Source organism: Terrapene carolina, unplaced genomic scaffold (assembly GCF_002925995.2).
Source record: "Terrapene carolina triunguis isolate 2854851 unplaced genomic scaffold, T_m_triunguis-2.0 Scaffold402, whole genome shotgun sequence".
NCBI classification, from domain to species: domain Eukaryota; kingdom Metazoa; phylum Chordata; order Testudines; family Emydidae; genus Terrapene; species Terrapene triunguis.
Genome location: NW_020664753.1, coordinates 1,286,657 through 1,306,958, shown reverse-complemented (window position 1 = coordinate 1,306,958; position 20,302 = coordinate 1,286,657). Strand labels below are relative to the sequence as shown.

Sequence of the window (20,302 nt, the reverse complement as noted above, 5' to 3'; positions counted from 1 at the left end):
CCTTCCCAATGAGCAGAGGGCAGTTTCCTTCCCAATGAGCAGAGGGCAGTTTCCTTCCCAGTGAGCAGAGGGTGCCCTCCTGGTGATGACAGTGTACTGTTGTAGTTGCTTCTAGTGTGCAACAGTATATAGTAAGAAGAGCAAGGAATGGATTTTATTAACACTATTGAGCTGCTTGTGAATGATTTTGTGCCTGTACGTACGTGTGTGTGTGTGTGTGTGTGTGTAATTCTCTGTCGAATTCTCTGGAAATTTTGTTCGATGACGTTTTTGAGTCCTTTTGAGTGCTTAAACAGCTACATCTAGAGACGTTTCAGGGTTTGTCTGGTGACTCCCTGCTATGTGGAGTTGGCAACAGTGGAAGCAGGAGGAAGCATGTGGCCCATATGGCTTCACTTGCACTGTGAAGTTTAATGTGATGGAATGAGGGGACTTGGTGCCACCTGACATGACACCCCCTCCCCCAGGTGTGTGTCAATATGTTTCCATAGCCCTGCCTCGAATGTGGCTGCATCTTGCCCCCAGGGTGGCTTTTAGCCTCTGGTGCTGGTCACATCACCCAGCATAGTTAGAGAGACACGCACACCTTGCAAGGGAGGCAAAGTCACTCTTAGCACTCTAGAAACAATAGGATGAGCTGTGATCTCCTTCTTCTGCTCAGAGGCACCCAAGGGAGCCATCGGACACATCATCCATACCGAGAAAATCATTCTGGCTGTCGAGAGAAACAAAGTTTTGATCCCCCCGCTCTGGAACAAAACCTTCTGCTGGGGATTTGACGATTTCACCTGCTGCCTTGGAAACTACGGAACTGACAAGGTAAATGAGAACAAAGGCCAAGGGTTTTGAAACACCGGAGAGGGTGGACCAGTGTTCTGAGGCGGTACAGAGAATCCTATTTCAAGATGCCTGCTTGGTGGGTCTTGATCACGTGCTCAGGGTCTAACAAATTACCAGATTTTGGGGTGGGAAGGAAGCTCCCCAGGTCATATTGGCAAGGACTTTGGGGGTTTTCACCTTCCTCTGCAGCCTAGGGCATGGATTGCCTGTTTGGGATCATCTGGGCATCTCCCACCTAATCGATTCCCTACCAGTGCAGGGTCTTGGTCATTGGTGGCACCTCAGTCTCTCCCGCTCTCTGCCTGTGGCTCACAACAGTGTAGTCTTCTGGAAACTGAAATGTTTTAGCCTAGCTAAAATCTTTGGCTTTAATACGGGAGTGTCTGGGTGAAATTTAATGGCTTGTGCCATACAGGAGGTCAGAGTGGATGATCTAATGTTCCTTTCAGGCCTGAAACTCCATGGAAAGTGACTCGTGATTTTGGGTGTCTCACTGTTTGAGGTGCCCAACTTGAGACATCGTAAAGAGGCCTCATTTTCAGAGGGTGGGTGCTAGCACCTTCTGGAAATCTGGCCCCACTGAAAGAGTCTCAGATTGGGCCCCCAAAATCATTAGTTCCTCTTGAAAATCTTGGCAAATATCGAACTGATCTGAAGTTCTTATCTAGTTCCAATCACTATATCGTCTGTTACACTGAAACCGAGACCTTGTGTGATAGGATGTAACAACACCACAATGTCTCTTGGCCCCTGATGAGAAATTTTGTGACACAGAACTTTCTGCTGGGATTAGGATAGGACCATCTGTCAATTTCCTCCCACCCCTGAGTTTAGCACAGTGCTCTCATTCAAAACACTAATGCAGCTTCCCCTAGAAATCTGTAGAGCCCTGCTAATCCGCGGGTATCTGCTTTATATCCACGGATATCTGTGGGCCATTTTTGCGGATAGTGCAGATGTGGATACAAATTTTGTATCCGCGCAGGGCTCTGACTGTAAGAGCCGGGCAGGCAGCTGTGAGGAACTGTGGCACGGACCCTCCACCTGCCCTGGGTGGCGGTCTGGGGTGCAGGGACACTGGACAGGAGGGTGCTCGGGCCCCCTGCCCAAGGCAGGTGAAGGGTCCAGCATGACTCCCCACAGCTGCCTGCCCAGCTCTTACCGTGGCCAGGCTTCGACTCTGGTCGGGGAGAGCCACGCTGGCAGCTGTGTGGAGCCTGGGTCCCTCCACCCCCTTCCCCGTGCAGAGACACGGGCTGGAGGCTGCTTGGGCCCCCTGCCTAGGGCAGTTGGAGGGACCCAGGCTCCCCACAGCTGCCAGTGCAACTCTCCCTGACCTGGCTTTGGCCAGAGGGCGGGTCTCGGAGCCCAGCCACGGTAAGAGCCAGGCAGCTCCACAGGACACCCACCTGGCCAGACCAGTGTGGAGCCCAGCCGGGGAGCCATGGGGAGCTGTGGTAGACCCTCCACCTGCCCGTGGTGCAGGAGATGGGGGCTGAGAGCAGCCCCCGACTGTGTCCCGACCCCCAGACTCCCCGCCGGGCCGAGGACAGGTGGAGGGTCTGCGACTCTGCACAGGCTCCTCACAGCTGCCCGCGGGGCTCTCCCCGACCAGGCTCTGTGTGTGTGTGTGTGTGTGTGTGTGTGTGTGTGCTCGCCCCAGAGTAGAGCCCTGCAAATCCACAGATATCCACAGATAATTTTTGCAGATTGGCTGCGGATACACATTTTTGTATCCGTGCAGGGCTCTAGAACTGATTCTCTGACTTCTTTACTGTAAGGAATCAACAGTACACATCGCAGTGCTGCATGCATGCTGGAGTGCCAGTGGCCAAGGAGAGAGCAGTGTTCTCTCTTAAAAGGAGGGATGGCCAGTGCTAGTGTGAGGCTCGGGAGAACAGCGTTCAGTTCCCTGCATAGTTCATCAGACGTTCAAAGTAGCAGAAACCTTTCCCTTTTCCTTGGGAAGCTCAGTGTGTACTGAACGATTTGCTGTGAAAACACACAGAACCAGGGGTCACCGGTGGGGATAGAATCCAGGGATCCCTGCACCAAAAGCACCAACCTCTACACTTGAGCAATGCCTCTACCTATGACTAAGTAGTAGGTTGTTCTATCTATTTTAGGTACTTATATGGTCCCCCATCACTGTAGAATATGAGAGCATCACAATCTGTAATGTATTTATCCTCACAACATGCCTGTGAGGTAGGGGGCTGCTTATCCCTATTGTACAGGTGAGGAACTGGGCACAGAGAGACTAACTGACTCACTCAAAATTACACAGGACGCCTGTTGCAGAGCAGAGAATGGAACCTGTTCCCTGAATCTTAAGCTAGTGCCCTAACTTCCGAATCATCCTTCCAATCCAGCCTGCAGGTAACGGTTGATTCACTCCCACACCAACATACACATAGCCATGCTGATACACATACAGGCAGTGAGAGCAGAACTGAGAGGAAAATTTAGTCTTTAGTCTGACTTCACTGTGAGTTGAGGATGCCCCGCACCTTGTAGGACTGGGCCCTTTCTTGGACTGACCTTTGAGCCCAACCTTTCTTTGGTTCTTGAAAATGGGTAGGAGGAACTTTCCTTTCCCAGCCTCAAAGGGAAGATGAGAGCTTGGTTCTCAGGCCCCGAATCTGTTCTCTGGTTTAAATATTGACTTGCTGCAATCAAAGGAATCTGTGCCACAGAAATGACTGCCAGTGTTTTTACCTTCTGCAGAACACGATGACACTCGAATGCATGGCAGATTGGGGCAAGTGCCTCTGTGCTGTATGTCCCACACCAACTACTGTCATTACCTCTGGAACGAGCGCCGTCGTGTGTGTCTGGGAACTTTCCCTGGTCAAGGACAAAGCGAGATGCCTGAACTTGAGACAGGTACAGTACCACAGCTCACCTGACATGCCAGCTTAGTAAGTGCAGGTCTGAGATCAGAGCTGGGAAGGGGATTCGATGAAAGCTGTTCCTCTACCAGGGTGACAGAGAAAGATGATATAGATGGCATCACACAGCATATCAACCTGCCACCCGTTCAGGCATTGACAATGACAAATGGACTCAGGGGATCTAACCCAGAGTTGTTTTGACTAAATACTTTTTCAACATAAAATGCCGTTGTCAAAAACCTTTTTTTGCAGAAATATGTCATTTTCAATGAAACTTTTGTTGGAAAGGTTTCTCAGGTTCAAAGCAGAGATGCTCTGGGTCTCCCATATTGTAAGTGTGTGTTTAATGACTAGGCTATTGGCTATTCTGGGGTGGGGCTCAGGTCCTTGATTCACAGCATGGATCTCTCTCAGGTGAGCACCCTAACCACTGGCAGTTGGCTGTTCTGGGGTGAGTGGGCATCTCTTTCATTCCCTCGGGTGTTTGGCTGAAAATTTCAAAAGGTCTCAGGTTCAATACAAAATCAACGTTTGAAACGTTTGACGTTTGAAATGTCAGCTTTTTGCGTGAAGTAGAATTCTTGTTTTCCGGCCTTCCCTATATGTAACCCCAACGGGGTTGGCCATACCTGCCTCTAACAGACTCCCGAGCAGTCAGTCTTTTTCTCACACTTTGGCAACGCTAGTATAGCTTACTATGCCCTCAAGTCTTGAAATTAAGAAATATACCCCTCCACTCCAATCTCCCATGGACCTTCACCCCACCCAGCTCCATCTGAGTCATTATGTATTGTTCAGATGGTTCCCATTTCCTTTTTTCTAGCTGGGTCAGGAGGCAGGAGCACCCAAATGTTGTGAGACTTCTCTAAGCAGATTCCCAGCTCAGTATTTCTGACCAAGAAGGTTCAGATAAGTAACCAGAGTTCTGGATACTTTACCTATCCTGAATTTGGAACCTTTGTGAGGTTCATCCATCACTCCCATAAGGTGGAGAATGGCCCAAGTGGCAGAATATGGATCTTTATCCAGATCCAAACTGCCTTTCTCTAGTTTTCTGCTGGGGTAACTCCATTGTAATCAAGATTTACACTGCCATAAAACTGAAGTAATGCCATCGAGATTCAGGCCTGATATTGTGACCTTCTGGGCTGCTTTTATGAATACGCTTTTGATGTTCTTCAGTGATATCTAAGGCAATAGACAGCAACTTATTCCCTTTTCCCCTAAAACCAAATAAGATAACTCTCCTCTGTTACTCTCAGGTGAAATAATAAGGGGACGCGTTCATGGGGTTTGAGAGACATGAAGGTATTCATGCCTTAGAAATCTGCTCTGTCCATTGGTTCCTGAAGAAAAGACTCAGGAGAAAATTCAGGTTTTCCCAGGTCCAGGGCAAGAACATATTTAATTTGCCATAGGTGATGGGAAACGTCAAAAGGCTGAATCTGGGTTGAGCTCAGAGAGGCCCCCAGAATATTATCTATTTAGCTAGACCTCTTGGCCCTGCAAATTGGGGCACAAATTGTAGTTGGAACAACTCCTGACATGAGATTCTAATACTGTCTGCTTCTGAAGAGGCCCAAAATACCATCAGAAGACCTTATCTCATGAACTTTAGCCTGTCTGTTTCCTCTCAGAACCCAGGACACAGACAAGGAAGGGAAAGAAACAGCACTAGGGTAAAATCTAAGCAACATGTTTTGGAGATGAAGAAAAGTTCAGTTCAGGGTCAGCTTGCGTTTTGGGCAAAGCTTCAGGGAAGTTCTGTTTTACCTTTACTGGTTTGCCGGTCTCGTTAGCGGCCCACAATCTATGACTGACTTTTGAGGAACTGGTGTTGCTAATGTGTATGCTGCAATTAAATGATATTGCCCATATTCCACAAAATACCAGTGTGAGATCACGCAATGCCAAAAACTGCATGGATTTCCTTTCTGTCTCTGCTAGCAGAGGACATTAGTCATTTAGATATCTCTCTGGCCTAGATGTCAATCTGAACTATGCCCCTAAATGTCTTCCAGTGAATTACATGCTGTTGTTTCATGGTCGTTGTTTATTCTGCTGAACAAAACTATTGTATCGTCATCCCTGAGATACTGAGCTTCACTTAAGTAAAGCTGATGTGCTATAAAAGTGATGCTGTTCACTAATCAGCCTTCTCAAGGGACTAATGCGTTCTTGTTTGAGTTGGAGTAAAAGACAGAAACTGTGTTTCAGCAGGAAGATCTTATTCCCTTCTTAACGGGCTGCCTCCAGAGTTGTGTGTAGCATTGAGAATGCAGCATAATAGCCACGGTATCCATCTGTGCAATTTTATCTGACCCACACTCCCGTAACTCTGCACCAAAGGAAACACGTAGCCAGTTCGGATAAGCATCCAGAAGAGCTGTGTTGCGCCTTTCAAACACAGACCCATGGTGGAGTGGGTGCAGCAGAGCCACAGTGCACCCCTGCTGAGTCACCCTTTTAGCAGGTGCAGTGTTTCCTTTTGTGGCTGACCAGTGTATGGAGGGGGTGAAGTATGGCCCTGGCTCTTCCCAGCCCCGTTCACAGTGACCACTGACTACTGCCACAGGCCACGTGCAGTCTTTGCACACAAGCACTGCAATCAGAGACCAGGGCTCTGTCTGCCCTGAATTGGCAGCACTGACTGCCAGCTCCACAGCCTGAGCCCTAGGAGCCCAAATCAGCGAACCTGGGCCAGCAAAGACCGCGCCGCCAGTCTTTCATATCTGTGTAGATGTAACCGGAGACTCAGGCTCACATCCCTGCTCTGATTCAGACATGGAGTTGCTCTCTCTCTCTGCAGCCCACTGAATATTTAATTATCTATACAAAGTGGAAGAGCTCCAACAGCAGATATGGAGAAAGCAAGAGGATGACTCAGTAATGTGGTGGTCAGGACGCTTACCTGGTCTCCCACATCCCAGATGAGTGCCTGCACCGGTGGGCTATTCAAGAGTGAGGTGTGTCTCACTCTCTTGAATTCCATCCGAAATTCCACTCTCAGAAACTTTCCCAACAAAATTTTTGTCAAAACCAACATGTTTCCGCAACAAGGCTCGGTTTTGATGAATCAGCGTTTTGTTCTATTTTGTGTGAACCAAAAAACTCCGGGTGAAATTGATCAGCAGCCACCTAGTTCTGTGTCACGTGGGAACAAACTCCACTGGGTTTGGTCTGATTGTGACCTACAACCATAAATGGCTCACAGGCTGCCCTGAAGGTCCAAGCCTGCCCCAAACTCACCCCACAGCCTGGAGCCCCCCAAAGCTCAGTTGGGAATGGGCTTCAGGGCTGGGATGAAAACTTTGCACAGCTTTGCTTAAATCCCCTCTTGTGCCATTATCTTTTACCCCTGAGCTCATACTTTGATAGGGTCTAAAATTATATCCCACCCTGTATCTCAGGCCCATGTCAAGCCTAAAATAATTTGTGACACCTGAAAGTCATCTCGGTCCCCTACAGCCTGGTGCAACCGAGCATCTTCACCAGAGGGGTTCATGTTTAAATGCTGTTGTCCTAACAACCTTGGCAAATAGCAGCATTTATTAGGTGCCCAGCAAGAAGTTGGGCTGACGTAGGAGGAGAGTATATGCCATACGTCTTCTGAGAGGTCAACAGGGACTTTCAGGACTGAAACCCAAACTGAACTGAGTCAAACCCTAGAAGTTCATTGATCATTCCATGCAGAGAAAGCCAGCTGGGAATTCACCTTTCCAGTTAAAATTAGCATTACAACTCTGGTGTGATGTTCAGGGAAGTCAAGTCACAGCACTCGTTGACTTCAGTACAACTGAAAATCAGGCCCAGGAGTTTTAAAGAAAGCAAGTGGGGCCCGATTCTCCGTTGTCCAACACCTTGTACCCTCATTTACACCACTGCATGTTGGGTGTAAAACCAGATGAGCATATCACATCTATTAAATCAAATGACTTTATTAGTTTCTGTCCATAATACATTGACTAAAATTAAGGGTTTTTTTTTAATGGAAAACCTAAATTTTGGGGCTAAACTAAACTGGCCGTGTCTCTTATGATAGAGATGCTTACAAAATAGTGGGGGAGGGGTGAAAGAAAGTAATGTTTAACAGAAAGTTTCCCAGAGAGGTTTATTTTAATTATGCAAAACTTCAGTATTTGAAAAAAATATTGAAATGGTCTGTATTGGATATAATAATAGGGAGAAATGTCTCAAAAATGTCATTGAAATTTTTTTTTATTTAAAAATTTTACAAATGTTGAACAGCTCTAACCTCTGAGTATGAATCTCACCTTGATAAGACCAGAAGGGCAAAGGTAAGAGATGTTTTACACTGCTAACCAGGGCTAAAAATGTAGTGGGTATTTTATATGAGGCAGTATGGTCAAATAGCTATAACACAAGTCTAAGGAAAAGGAGATCTGGGTTCTGTTGCCACCTCTGATTCACTGGGTAAGCTTTGGAAAGTCACTTAACCTCTCTGGGCCTTAGTTTCCCCATCTGTAAGTTAAGGACAAGGGAGCTTTGAGATCTCCATTGTAGACTCTGATTTTGTGGAGTAGATCACATGTTCTTGCTAAGCTGATCCCAGTGGGAATGTGGATCCCTAGTAACCCAGCTGCTTGGTTGTGGTTTTGGTTTGCTTTGTACCCCTAGGCTTTGTATGGACACACTCAGGCCGTGACCTGCCTGGCCGCATCTGTGACCTACAGCATCCTTGTGAGTGGATCCAGTGACAGAACCTGCATCATATGGGACCTGAACCAGCTGACATACATCACCTGTCTCCCTGCCCATAGGGCCAGTCTCTCTGCTATTGCCATCAACGATTCAACGGTAAGAACTTCATTTATCATCCTTCTCCTGATGTGTTCAGGAGCATTTCATGATAATGTAAGGGGTGCTCTTCCCAACGTAAAAACATCCTGAGATGCTGATCAATTGATTTTCCCTTTTACAGAGGTTGCTAATAGTACTCTTAAGGATGAGAAGGGAGCACTAAAAGGTACAATATAGACGAGTAGCTAAGTAGAAGCATCCGTGCGTGGCTGGATAGTAAGATTAAATCTCTTGATTTGTGAGCTGGCTTGAGAAGCATAGCAGTATAGTCCCTTGCACTTCTGCCTTTGGCTCACATGTGACTCTGTTGCTTCCATTGATTTCTCCTGACATGCATGTGTTACGGCAGTGCCAGCTGGGACTAATTAGACCCAAGACCTCATCCACAATCTACCGGCTCTGGATGTTCCTGAATCAGCAGTCTCAGCCAGCAGACAATTACCTGATGTGTTATTGTTTTCCTTTCCCCTACAACCCTCTCCGCTAGAAGGGGGCTTATAAAAATGGCCATACTGGGTCAGACCAATGGTCTAACTAGCCCAGTATCCTGTCTTCCAGCAGTGGCCTGTACCAAATGCTTCCGAGGTAATGAACAGACTGGCGTAGTTATCAAGTGATCCATCCCCTATCATATAATCATAGAAGATTAGGGTTGGAACAGACCTCAGGAAGTCATCTAGTCCAACCCCCTGCTCAAAGCAGGACCAACACCAACTAAATCATCCCAGCCAGGGCTTTGACAAGCCGGGCCTTAAAAATCTCTAAGGATGGAGATTCCACCACCTCCCTAGGTAACCCATTCCAGTGCTTCACCATCCTCCTAGTGAAATAGTGTTTCGTAATATCCAACCTAAACCTCCCCCACTGCAACTTGAGACCATTGCTCCTTGTTCTGTCATCTGCCACCACTGAGAACGGCCGTGCTCCATCCTCTTTGGAACCCCCCCTTCAGGTAGTTGAAGGTTGCTATCAAATCCCCCCTCACTCTTCTCTTCTGCAGACTAAATAAGCCCAGTTCCCTGAGCCTCGCCTCATAAATCATGTGCCCTGGCTCCCTTATCATTTTCGTTGCCCTCCAATTTGTCCACATCCTTTCTGTAGTGGGGGGCCCAAAACTGGATGTATACTCCAGATGTGGCCTCACCAGTGCCGAAGAGAGGAGAATAATCACTTCCCTCGATCTGCTGGCAATGCTCCTACTAATGCAGCCCAATATGCCGTTAGCCTTCTTGGCAACAAGGGCACACTGACTCATATCCAGCTTCTTGTCCACTGCAATATCCAGGTCCTTTTCTGAAGAACTGCCGCTTAGACAGTCGGTCCCCAGCCTGCAGCAGTGCATGGGATTCTTCTGTCCTAAGTGTAGGACTCTGCACTTTTCTTTGTTATCTATCATCCAGACCCAGCATCTGGTAGTCAGAGACTTAGGGACACCCAGAGCATGGATTGCATTCCTGACCATCTTGACTAATAGCCATTGATGAACCTATCCTCCATCAACTTCTCTAATTCTTTTTTGAACCCAGTTATGCTTGTGGCCTTCACAACATCCTTAGGCAACGAGTTTCACAGGTTGACTATGTGTTGTGTGAAGAGATACTTTCTTTTGTTTGTTTTAAACCTGTTGCCTGTTCATTTCATTAGGTGACGCCAGGTCCTTGTGTACTGTGAATAACACTTCCTTATTCACTTTCTTCATGGCATTCATGATTTTATAGACCTCTTGTCATATCCTCCTCCCCTTAGTCTTCTCTTTTCCAAGCTGAACAGTTCCAATCTTTTTAATCTCTCCTATTAGGGATGGTGGTAGAAACGAAAAATCCATCTGCAGTCTGTTCCCAGAAACACAGCTGCTTGCTCATCATTATGAAAATAATCTGGGTTGGATTTAACTGTAGGCACTCAGCTCTCTTGGGTGTGAATTCCCCCAAAGCTCTGCTTCCTGAGCAGGCTGTTTATACACCCGTGTTTCTATGTTCAGTTGATCTTCACAAAAGAGAACAATGGTTGGGGTTGTTAACATTTTTGTCAAGTCACAGAGTACTGTGGCTTGTGCTGAGAAGTGTTAGGGATGTATATTGATGTCATAGCGATAAGACGTCCCAAAACATCTGTTTACCCTAACAACTGAGATTGTCAGCACTTTGGGGCAGGGACTGTTTATTTCTTCTGCATTTGTACAGAACCTAGCATGAGGGGACCTTGTCCATGACTGGGGCTTCTGGGGTCCACAACTGCAATACAAATGAATAATAATAATAACTTCCACTAAAGCCCAAGGAGTGGGATTTTCCATAGCACTTAATGACAAATACCAATGGTCAGTGGTAAAACTCCCACAGAGTTAGGCCAATGCTTGACTGTTCTTGTCAGTCCCCCACAAAGTATACTGGAGAAGCCCACACATTTTAAAATAAATAGGAGTACTGGTGAAAGATGCTGGGTTGATAGCCCTAGAGGATAAAATTATCTGTTTCCAAAGCTTCCTCCACTGTGTCGCACCATAGGTTTCCGCTGGAGGGAGAGTGGGGTCCATTGTCTATAGCCTATGCAGTCCTTGGTTCCTTTGCCAAGCAGTGGGCCAAGCAGAGTCCATGACAGTGATGATGATTGTTGTGATGTGGAATTAGCACACTAGGGATTGGATTGAGACAGGGGTCACTGAGCAGCCGTTAGATCAGAGCTGATTGAAAATTTTCCAATGGAAGGCTTTTCTATTGGAAACCAAAACTTCCTGCAGGAACACATTGATTTCGATAAAATCTCATTTTGGGGGGAAAGCCATGAGAATAGTGTTTCTCTAAGGTCAACACATTCCATTTCAGTTTTTTGAGGACATAATGTTTCCATTTTTCATTCTGAAATGACTTTTCATTTCAATATGCTTCATTTTATATTATAAAGACAAACATTTTAAAAATGTCAAAACTGAAATGGAATATGTTGATTTTATCTTAAAGAAACATTTGGCTTGATCCACGGGGATTTTGTTTTTTTCAGAAGTTTTGTGTCATGGGAAATTTTGAACTTCTTTGTTTTCATTCTGATTTGAAATAGAAATTCCAGTCTCCACACCACTCTATGTTAGATTCTTATTATTTGTCCTGTGGTAGCAAGTAGGGCCCCAATACTAGGTCTATTGCGATGACACCTGGGGCCACAGTCATGGACCAGAACCCCGTAGTGCCAGGTTAGGCACTGTACATGATTAGGTATATTACAGTGTGTCTAGGTGCTCTAGTCATGGAGCAGGACCCTGTTGTGCTAGGTGCTGTACAGACATAGAGCAGGAAGGTGATCCTTGCCTTGGGGAATTTACAATCTGAGTAAGAAAGAAAAAGCTTTCTGTAGCTGCTGATCTCAGTTGGATTTCAGTCAAGTGATGTAGACCTGAAAAACTCTATAGCCCATTACCAAATCCCTGAGCCTCCAAGACCCACATGCAGTTAAAGAAGTTTAAAGGCTGGTTGACACTGAAAAGTTACGTCGGCATAGCTACATCTCTCAGGGGTGTGAAAAGTCCACACCCTGAGGGACATAGTTAAGCCAGTCTAACCCCCAGTGTAGGCATCGCTAGGTCAATGGAAGAATTCTTCTGTTAGCCTAGCCTACCGCCTCTTGGGGAGGTGGATTAACTACAGCAATTGGAGAACCACTCCCATCGCTGTAGTCAGTGTCTACACTGAAGCACTACAGTGGCACAGCTGCAGTTGTGCTACGGTAGTGTTTCAAGTGTAGCCAGGGCCCAAGTTTCAATTCTTTCAGTACTGGCCATGCCGTTTCAAATAAACCCTTCTCAGTCTGCCTCGAGATTTTTTCCACTGCGATGTGAAGAGCCCTGGGCCAAAATCAGGAGGAGGGAAAGGCCTGGCAGTAGTTAATTTAAACCAGATGCACACTGCTTATTTAAGGACAGACCAGCCTCTGCCAGGAGCAGGTGAACTTGCTGCTGCTATTCTATTTTAGCTGGTTCCTAAGGGATGGAAAGTTTGGATGGAATTTAAATCGGGGCGTGTGAACCCAGGAAGTTTAATCAAAATGCACTTGTAAATAGATCAGGTGCAATATTATAAACACTGCATCCTAGAGGCTGCTCCTACAGCTTTGAATATCTGCATTTTCCTTGCTCTTAAGGCTTCGGAGATCTGTGCCTTTCTGCTCCCACTTCACACACACAATTGCCCTTAAAGCTGTACACACAAGCACTACAGGGAGAGGAGAGACTCGGTTGTGAAGGGTATTAATACCATAACACTAAACACTCTGGGGGGCAGAGGAGGATGCTGAACTGGACAGAGGTTTAGGACTTGGTGTCCGTGTGGTGAATTACTGATTTGTGAGAATGTTTTTATTATTAATATTTTGTATATGTATCTCAGTAGCATAAGAATGGCTACACTGGGTTAGACCAATGGTCCATCTAGCCCTGTGTCCTGTATTCTGCCAGTGTCCAGTGCCAGGTGGTTCAGAGGGAATGTACAGGACAGGGCAATTTTGAGTGATCCTTCCTTTGTCGTCCACTCACAGCTTCTGGCAGTCAGAGGTTTAGGGACCCCCAGAACATGGGGTTGCATCCCTGACCATCTTGGCTAATAGCCATTGGTGGACTATCCTCCATGAATTTGTTTAGTTCTATTTTTAACCCAGTGGAAGCCCCAGTCAAAGACCAGGACTCCATTGTGCTAGGCACTGTACAAACACATAATGAAATGCAAGTCTCTGCCCTAAAGCGCTTACAGTTATCTACATTAAAAGTTAAGGGTCGAATCCTGGGGCAGTTCTTACTCTCCCCTTGCTCCCATGAAATCACTAGGACTTCTGCTGGAGCAAGGACCTAGTGAAATCTAATTAAGGAGCTTAGGATTCAGCCCTCAAATTTTATTATTATTTTTCCTTCATTCTCTACATTTTCTGTTGGCTGTGTTTCTTTTTTAACCCTTCAGGGTTGCCAGGGTGTTTGGGGATTAGCTTATTTGGAGGTTGCTTGTCTAGTGTTCAATGAAGCAGATAGTTGCTTGGATCAAGACACGGCCTTGCATGTTGGGACCAGTAGGATCTACCAGTAGGCTGGCTGCCTCTTTGCCTTGAGGATGGCTCTGTTTGTGCTTTGGGATGATGCGGGCACCGCTTTCCCCATGATCCGGCACAGGGCCTTTGACTCGGCTCCGAGGTGCCGCCATCTGAGTGGTCCCCAGATTTCTTCCACTAGATGCTACGGCAGCTACAACCCATCCCAACCGGAAGGAGGCATTGTCAATTGCCATATTGCAGGCAGATGGGGAGCAGGGATAGTGGTGATTATTTGAACAGAAATGCCAAGCTAAGTTACCCAACACTCAGGAGCAGCTGAGGATGGGCCAGTCTCCCCTTCAGGTTTCAGGCTCTTGCAGACATGATAGCCAAACCACTATGCCTACCATTCTAGGTTCCAGCCTAGAAGTGTCCCTGGAGGGGAGGCATAAGAACCACATGCAAGTTTGGTTGCTCCGCATCTGTCTGTCTGTCTGTCTAGCTATCGCTGTATCCTTGCAGTGTTGTTGAACAGAGTGGGATTACAATGAGGTAAAAATCCGTACTGTTGAGGGGCAGGTTCTGCTGGCCAGTTACAACAGCCTTGTATCAAAGAGAACATCACCGTTCGGTGTCCGAGTGAAGGGCACCTGGGGTTCAGGAAAACGCCCAGTTCTGCAAATCTCCGGGGTCATGAGGAATTTTGCAAAGCAAATTTTGTTCTTCAAAATGTCTCCCAGCTTCATTCTGCCTTGTAAACGATGCTGAGGCTAGTGGGGGAGCAAACAGACATGATGAAGCATCTGTTGGGGGAGCAAACGGACATGATGAAGTGTCTGTTGGAGCTGCAGGAAAGCCAACAAGAGCGCAGACCCCCACTGCATCCTCTGTATAACCGCCTACCCTCCTCCCCATGTTCCTTAACCTTCTCACCCAGATGCCCAAGAACGTAGGTGGGAGGCTCCGGGCACCCAGCCACTCCACTCCAGAGGATGGCCCAAGTAACAGAAGGCTGTCATTCAAACAGTTTGATTTTTAGTGTGGCTACAATAAGCAATGTGGCCTAGTCCTTCCCTCCTCCCCCACCCCACCTGGGCTACCTTGTCCGTTATCTCATTTTTTTTATTAATAAAGAAAGAATGCATGGTTTCAAAACAATAGTTACTTTATTTCAAAGGGGGTAGGGTGGTTGGCTTACAGGGAATTAAAATCAACAAAGGGGGCGGGTTTGCATCAAGGAGAAACACACACAACTGTCACACCGAAGCCTGGCCAGTCATGAAACTGGTTTCCAAAGCCTATCTGATCGCCCTGGTGTCTGGCGCGAAACGATTGTCTGCCGTTGCTTTCACGGAGGGAGGGGCGACTGATGACATGTACCCAAAACCACCCGCAACAATGTTTTTGCCCCATCAGACATTGGGAGCTTAACCCAGGATTCCAATGGGCGGCGGAGACTGCAGGAACTGTGGGATAGCTACCCACAGTGCACTGCTCCGTAAGTCGATGCTAGCCACGGTAGTGAGGACGCACTCTGCTGACTTAATGCGCTTAGTGTGGACATACGCAATCGACTGTATAAAATCAATTTCTAAAAATTGTCTTCTATAAAATTGACCTAATTTCGTAGTGTAGACATACCCTTCTACAAAGGAAAGTGGACGTGAACCGGCCCTTGCAACCGGAGCAGATTTCCCAAGCACTTCAACCAAAACGCACTGTTTTTGGTAAAATATAAAACAGATTTATTACCTGCAGACAGATATATTTTAAGTGATTATAAGTATTAAGCGTACAGATCAAAGTTAGTCACCTAAGAAATAAAAGTAAAATCACAATCTGAGTTCTATAAACTAGACAGGATTTGAATCAAGCCGTGTCTCCCCCTGACGGATAGTACCAGCAGGTTACTGCTCTTCCATAGACAGCTGGGACTCTCCTTCAGCCTGGGACCACCTCCCCAGTTCAGCCTTTTACCGCCGAATGTGTTTCCAGGTGTTGAGTTGGGGGGGTGGGAGGGAAGAGGCCAAGTGATGATGTCACTTCCCCTCTTTTATAGTCTTTTCCAGCTTGCTGGAAAGACCGTTTGCTGTGACGTGAGTCAAGCAGTCTCCATTGTCTACATGCCATCTGTGAGAAGTCTCCATTGTATACGGTTCCTTGGATAGTCCTTGGGAGTGTGGATTCCCTTTAATGGGCCATCAGCACATCTGGCTCCTCCATTGTTGCACCTGAAAGGCTGATTGTGGGTGTTCCCAACTTTACAACATATTTCAGTAACACACACATAGCAAAACTTCATATCTTCATCCAAAGGCCAAAGGCATCATTGTTCCAACATCGGTATCTTGCCTATTCCTTTGGCAATACTTGACAGCCGAGGCTTTCCAACACCCAATGTTATTTTTCTTATTTCTTTACTAGTTTCGGTGTGTGAAGTTTACTTGCATGCACTGCCTCAGCTGACTTTTGTCCCTCAAGAGCAGAATGTAGTAAAAAATACCAAGCTGTTAACCAGAGCTCCTGGAAAATTTTCAAATGAAAAGTCATTTTGTGGGGAAATGGCCTTTTTTTTAAAAAAAAAAAAAATTCACAATAACCTATTTTTCTGATTTTTTTTCAATTTTTTCACAATTTTCTGTGATTTTTTTTAAATTGAAAATGTTTTAGAAAACTTAATCAAAAATGGTTATCAGTGTTGTTCGTTTACCTAAAACTGTATTTTTCATTATATGAAAAAGAACCATTTTGATAAAACTTTTGATTAAAAAATGCAACAAAAAAAGTGAAGAAACTGCAAGTGAATCTGTTTCAAACCCTGCAAAATGAAATTCCAGAATTTTTGCTTTGAAATTCCAGAATTTTGAATAAAAAAAAATAATTTTTTACCAGCTCTTCTGCTGAAAAGAGTGGAAGAGAAATAAAATGAAGAATGGGCAAATGCCATAGATTACAACAAGGGCCTAACAGCCCCAGGTGGTATTTGTGAGATCCTGAAATAATGCTGCTTGGTATGTTCTAGGGTGACATTGCCTCTTGTGCCGGATCCTATTTACATTTGTGGACCATCAACGGCCAGCCTCTGGCAAGCATCAGCACCGCCTGCGGCCTGGGAGGAGCCATTGTTTGCTGCTGCTTTGCTGAAGTAATGGAGTGGCACACATGTAGCGTCATCATCACAGGGGGCACAGATGGAATTGTGAGGGTAGGTGTCATATTTTTGCTAAGCCAGTTGTGGATTAGAGTCAGAGTTTCCGATACTGAGTGGGGCGACAGTGGTTTTCATTAGCTCCGCATCTCCCCTTAGACACATTACAAACAGAGAGTGATCATGTAACCCAGAACTGAAGGGATGTAATTTGTGATGCTGGTGGGGAAAACGCTAAGCATTCGCCACAACAAATTTAGAAAGAAACCAAATGATGTCATTTTGTTTGAAATATTCCTTGGAAATTTTCAGTACAAATTATTTTTTTCCAAAAACTAGAAAATTGTGTTTTCGACCAAAAAGCTGACAAAAATGAAAGAGTTCATTCATCAAAAAGGCATTTTTTTCATTGGAAAAAAAATGTTTCAGTGAGTTGTTTTTCACCCGCTCTGATCATTTGGAACAGGGGGAAGGTTTGGGGGCAAAATTTTTCAAGAGGCCCCTCGTCCCCCTGAGAAATTGTTTTGAAAATGCTGTTCATTCTGGTCTATTCCAAAGGCAAAAACAACATTGCTGATCAGAAGTGTGTTTAGGCTCCTGGGAAAAAGCATCTGTGTCCAAAGAGGAGGACACTTCATTAGAGACAAGGAAATGACTCGCAGCCCTACCTTCAGGCTGGTGGTTGAACTTCAACAAGGGAGTGCTCTCTCTAACAAAGTCCCTGTCTAATTCTCTAGCAACTGCATGGAACCCAGCAGGACAGCTGATCAGGGACAGAGCAATACCAACCTCTGATCTAGCCATCGTACCTTTGACCTTATAGAGATTCTACGAGCCCCAGAATTGATGCGTTTTTCTTTCTTACACCTCTGCATTTTCTAACCCCTCCTTTCTTACCCACACAGTTATGGAAGACAGAATATGCAAAAGCCCCAGGCCAGGATGTTGGATCAAGATCACAAAAGGCCACAACAGAAGATCTGGATAACAAAGGTACAACCTGAACTGAAACACTGCTGTGTTGTGTGCACTGGATATCTGTGAAAGAGAAGCAGCTAGGACTAGGAAAGGGTGTTGAGATTCAGAAAAACTGAGGAACCCTCTTTCCCCATCCCCCACAAAACTTATCTAGATCTGAGCTCTTGGACTGGATGAGTTCATCTTAATAACTCACCTGGGAGATGAGCTGTCTCTGGCAAGGAGCCTGCACACAGCCGCAGGACAGGGCAGCTTCTCTCCTCCTCCGCCTGGAGGACAGGACCACTATGTCACAGTCAGCAGCCACAGTACTTTTCCAGTACCTGCAGAGTGACTATGGGTTCACCCCTCCCATCACCCCAGGGCTCTGTGTGGCTCCCCATTCATTTCTGGGTCTGAGTCAAGCTCCTGTCCCTAATCTCAAGGTGCCCCAGTGAAGCAGATCCTGGCTAGCTTAGAGACGTGCCTTTATGGGATGCTGAAGCTGAGGGCAGAGCATCCTGGGTGTATATAAGAATGGCCAGACTGGGTCAGACCAAAGGTCCATCTACCCCAGTAGCCTGTCTTCTGACAGTGGCCAATGCCAGGTGCCCCACGGGGAATAAACAGAACAGATAATCCATCCCCTGTCGCCCATTCCCAGCTTCTGGCAAACAGAGGCTAGGGACACCATCTCTGCCCATTCTGGCTAATAGCCATCGATGGACCTATCCTCCATGAACTTATCTAGTCCTTTTTTGAACCCTGTTATAGTCTTGGCCTTCACAACATCCTCTGGCAAAGAGTTCCATAGGTTGACTGTGCGTTGTGTGAAGAAATACTGCCTTTTGTTCGTTTTAAACCTGCTGCCTAATAATTTCATTTGGTGACCCCTAGTTCTTGTGTTATGAAAAGGAGTAAATAACACTTCCTGATTTACAGTCCAGTCCAGTCCCTGGCTGTGGAGTTTCTTCCAAGTGGAGGTCAGCACAGGCCCTAGCCAGGGGCGCCAGAACAGGGGAGGCCAGTGGGGCATAGCCCCATCACTTTTAAAAACGGGAAGGCTAAGTAAGGTGCTTAGATACTGCCACGAGGGGCCTTTAAAAATACCTAAGCAGCTAGGGCTGGGTTCCCTTCTGCCCTCCCACCTTGTGTGCACACACAGTCATGTGCTAAGTCAGGGTGAAACGCTGCCACACCAGGAGGGCTGCATTTCACCCCCACTCTGCACAGGGGTGCAGAGCTACTCCGAGTGCATGGCCCCAGAGAACCAGGCCTGGGGCTTTCCGAGCTGTGCGCTCCCTTTGCTGATGCCATGGCCCGTTCCTGCTGAGCCTCTGCATGGACCGTTTCAGACCCGAATTCACCCCTTAAATCTGCAGCAGGGTCTCGAGTTTTATAGTCAGCATGTCCTACCAACAGGGGAGCTGTAGAGAGGGTGGGGGCTGGCAGTTCCTTGGCTCAGGAGAAGGGGTTTAATGATGGGAGCCCCGTAGGGATAGAGAGAGACAGATGCTGGACAAATTTATGAGCGTGACTCCATGACAGGGTTGCTTGTGATGCAGCAGGGGCAGGACTCAGCAACCCTGGGGCTCACTTCCGGTTTACATCTCACGTTCCTAAAGCTCAGGCTTTACGTTTCAGCTTCCCAGGCGTCAGGAAGGGAGTCTCATCCCTCCACAGTGTATTCTGGGTTGTTTGTTTATGTCCGTCCTTTGACGCATCAGGGACGGCCACGTCTGGGGATGGGACATTGGACGGGGTGGGCCAGGGCTCTGAGGGGGCACTGAGCATTCTCCTTCTGAGCTGCGTGACTGGCTGGTTCCTGCTCACATGCGCAGGGTTTAACCAGTCATCACAGGTGGGGCTGGAGGGAATTTCCCCCCAGGTCAGATTGGCAGAGACTTTGCAGGAGTTTCGCCTTCCCCCACAGTGTATGGGTGTGGGTCACTTGCCAGCATTAATTGGGTGTGTGTGTATATATATATATATATATATATATATATATATATGGCTCCTTCTAGCCTTAGACTCTATGCCTTTCCCCTGCCTATGAGAGCAGTCAGCTGGTCCTGCTGTCACCCTGTTCTCCTCCCACCCTCTTTCATTTCCTCCATGGTCCACTGAGAAGCCCCCTGCTGCCTTCTGATGCCATCCCTGTCATGGAGATCTGCAGCCCATAGCCATTCGAGCAGGCCAGGGGCCGTGTCACTGTCCTGTGCACTTGCCCCACTCAGAGCTGCTCCTGTCTGCCTGGTGCGCCAGCATGCACGGATCACAATGCAGTGCCAGAGTCCGCCCAGCAGGCCCAGGGATCAGCATGATAAAGTGCTCAGCCAGGAGGGGCTGGGAGCCAGTGGCATCACTGAACACAGAGCACTGGAGTGGGACCCAGGAGACCTGTTTCCTTTACAAATGTTTGGGCAGAGTCAGGTCTGCATTGCCTCTCAGCTTTCCACCAGATAGTGTCCTCGCTTCCTGTCCTAAACCATGCTGCAAAATGGCTACATGTTCCACCCCAGAGGTGGGAGGGAGACCAGTCCCCTACAAGTGCATGGACAGCACTGTGAGTGCCTTGTGCTATGTGAATGGTACAGCATTACTGTGGAATGTGCATAGCCGGGGGAAGCCA

The 20,302-nt window shown here is 46.9% G+C and overlaps 1 protein-coding gene across 1 annotated transcript in view; it reads left to right on the top strand.

The window, feature by feature from the left end:
* The window catches only part of WDFY4 (WDFY family member 4), a 230,467-nt gene that overhangs the window by 205,886 nt on the left and 4,279 nt on the right, over positions 1-20,302 (top strand). Inside the window, exons 55-59 of the mRNA XM_026658165.2 lie at positions 662-819; positions 3,568-3,726; positions 8,373-8,552; positions 16,588-16,770; positions 17,619-17,706. Of these exons, the coding sequence (XP_026513950.1) occupies positions 662-819; positions 3,568-3,726; positions 8,373-8,552; positions 16,588-16,770; positions 17,619-17,706 (768 nt within the window). The remainder of the gene's footprint in view (positions 1-661; positions 820-3,567; positions 3,727-8,372; positions 8,553-16,587; positions 16,771-17,618; positions 17,707-20,302) is intronic.